Raw genomic sequence first — 3,063 nt, 5'->3', positions numbered from 1 at the left:
GTTATGGGCATATTGCATTGCCAGGTCGTACATGCTGGTAGTGCACCCAGTATTGTCTTCCTTATGTATGGATTCCACAACCCGCGGCCACGGGCGGAATCGGAATCTTTTTAGATTCGCTAACCCTAACTCACGGGGATCAATAGTGGGTAACGGCCTATGATAAGTGAAAGATAAGTTAATGTTCATGCTCATGATTTTTATGCATGTATTTATGAATATGCACGCTTTTCAAGACACCTTATGTTTATTATGTTTACTGTATGATGTGTTGCTTATTGAGTATTCGACTCATTTTAGTTTATTTTTCATGTTTTAAACCCCCCCAGGTGATGACATTTATGAAGTTGAGACTGCAGGACAGGACTTGACTCCGGGAGACAAGGCTGAGACCTAGACAGATTTTGCTATGATTATTTCTATGGTTTAAATAAATTATTTTGATAAGCACATAAGACTTCTGTACTTTTAATAAATGCTTCCGCAGACTTTATTTTAAATTTTCAGTATTTATTGAAGTTTGTTATTTTATGAAATTCTTTCGTATCTGGCGCGTTGTTAAAAAGGAAAAACTTTTTATATTTAAGTTTAGTAGTAGCACACTGGCTCCTCGAAAATTCTAAAATGTCTTTTCGGGAACGGGGTGTTACAATTGGTATCAGAGCCCAGGTCGAAAGATTCTGTAGACTTTTCAAAATAGAGAGAGAAAAACTTTTGCAAAGAAAAAAAAAAAAAAAAAAAAAAAAAAGTTTTGGAAAATAGAGAATGAAGGAAATAAATGTCTAGGCCCAGGTCTCCCAAGGCAAGTTCTGCTCTGCAGTAAGTATGTTATAAATTTTCTTTTAGTAGTTGAATGCATCTTGATTGACATTGTTAAAACATGCATGTTAGAATGGCCCCTCGTGGAAGAAGACCACGCGTACCCCCCTCTGAGAACAATACCGTACAAGATGATAATTCAGAAGTACTCGTTGCTGCAGCGACACGTTTCTTTCAAAGGATGGTCAATGGTGATATGGTGGTAGGTAGAACCACACAAGTAGGATGCACATTAGAACAGTTCTCCCACCAGCACCCACCTACGTTCGATGGTAGATTGAATTCCATGGATGCGGAAAGCCGGATCGATCGTATAGAGCAGATTTTTGAAGTGCTCTACTGCACTGATGATCAGAAGGTCAAATACGCCACGTACCACTTGACTGATATGGCAAACAAGTGGTGGAAGTCAACCCGGGCTTTGGTTCAGTTGGAATTGGGGGAAGCAGTCCCCATTACTTGGGAGTATTTCAAGAAAATCTTTTTGGACCACTTCTTTCCGCAAACCCTTCAGGAGTCGAGAGCTCGCCAGTTTATGGATCTTACTCAAGGATCAATGACGGTAGCACAGTATGCTACGACATTCATGGAGCTTTCCCGTTTTGCCAGTTACTTAATTCCAGATGAGGAAAAGAAAGCTGAAAAGTTTAGAAAGCCTTCGGTGAATCGCGAGATGAGGCGTGTCACGTACTCGGGGTCCAGAGTTTCCTGAGAACTAGTCACGGTGCTACATGAAGAAGACATTCAAGAAAGTATCGATTACAATAATCAAAGAAAGCGACAGCAGCAACAACAACTCCAACCAGCATCACATAGGGATAAGAGGCATTGTCAGGATAATGCACAACGACCACAACAGGGCGAGTCAGGATGGCTTCCCCTATGTGGAAAGTGTAGTAAGAGGCATGCAGGGAAATGTTTGTTGGGAACCGGAGCATGTTTCAAGTGTGGAAAGGAAGGACACCATCTTCGAGACTGTCCTGGAAAGAACATAGCTACTACTCAAGCTACAAGAGATGGACAGAAGAATATGGCACCAGCTCGAGTTTTCTCCTTGGTACAGTTGCGTGACACCGATGTGCCCGCCAATGAGAACACTGGTAACTATTTTTTCCTTAATTAGAAATATTGGTTATTGATTGGAGTATTAGCTATGTAAGTTGTGGTATTCATGATGACTACTGGAAATGTTGTAGGTGCTATAGGTAACGAAATTCAATTTTATCATGAATTATAGGAATTAGGATCTGAACTTTGGAGAATCTCAGGTTATGATTTATTTGAGATTATTATTGCATGTGGAGAATTTTCTTTTTAAATACTTTTTGTGGAATTATTATTTTTAGGCTTGTAATCGTATTCATTATCGAGGCTTACAATTTTGAAGAATTAACGAGGTATAGAATAAATATCAAAGGATTAAAGTCAGGGAATAATAGGTTCGATTAAATGACCAAGGATTTAGAATAAAGACAACAAAAGAATGTGGAGAATTAGTACGTTGGTTGTTGAGTTCTAGCAAATTCCGAGGACGGAATTTTTATATGGAGGGGAGATTGTAACGCCCCGACTCTATATTTTTTAGGGATAAAATTTGAATAATTTTATTAAGGCTTTATTATTATTATTATTATTATTATTATTTTTATTATTATTATTATTTTTTTTTTCCTCCAAGCACGTGTGTGTTAGAGTCCACACATTATTTCTATTCTTATTTCCTCTTCTTAGTCAAACTCCTTCTACCGGATTTTTTTTTATTTTTCTCTTCTTTGAATTTCAAACGCGTAATCTATCCACTCACCTCACATGCACATACTCATGCACGTCTCTTTTTTTTTTTTCTAGGGTTTTCTTCTAGGTTCTGATATATATATTCATACGCATGGCAAGCCGCAAGTTCTCCACCGTAAATCCTCTCACGCATCAAACGTACGCATGCACGGCTCCATTCTTTTCCTCCGCTTGCACGACACTGTATTTATTTATACACTCACGCACACAGAGCACCTTTCACAGACCTTCTCCCCACAGTTCTTCCACACACTGGCCAGTTGCACCCAAGACCTTCTCCGTGTCGATCACGGTAAACCATAGAAATAACCTCACTTGCCGAGTTGGTCTGTGTCGATTTCTTCACACACAGCAAACTCACGTTATCCTCGCGCACACCCAGACATTAAGCCCTCGTCGCTGCCCTCCTCCATCGTCGCGCAGCCAAGCCTTCACTTGCGCCACTGCACA

The 3,063-nt window shown here is 39.7% G+C and overlaps 1 protein-coding gene across 1 annotated transcript; it reads left to right on the top strand.

Moving 5' to 3' along the window:
• Nucleotides 1-892: 892 nt before the first annotated feature.
• On the top strand, nt 893-1,919 carry LOC118346077 (the record flags this gene model as incomplete). The annotated part of the gene is made up of 2 exons (XM_035687084.1): nt 893-1,506; nt 1,594-1,919. Coding segments are annotated over exons 1-2 (940 nt in total), but the record flags the coding sequence as incomplete, so codon positions are not given.
• Between the last annotated feature and the right edge of the window lie 1,144 nt (nt 1,920-3,063).

The sequence above is a fragment of the Juglans regia genome, unplaced genomic scaffold (genome assembly GCF_001411555.2).
Source record: "Juglans regia cultivar Chandler unplaced genomic scaffold, Walnut 2.0 Scaffold_655, whole genome shotgun sequence".
NCBI classification, from domain to species: Eukaryota; Viridiplantae; Streptophyta; class Magnoliopsida; order Fagales; family Juglandaceae; genus Juglans; species Juglans regia.
Note: the sequence above shows the minus strand (reverse complement) of the source record. Positions and strands in the feature narration are given on the sequence as shown.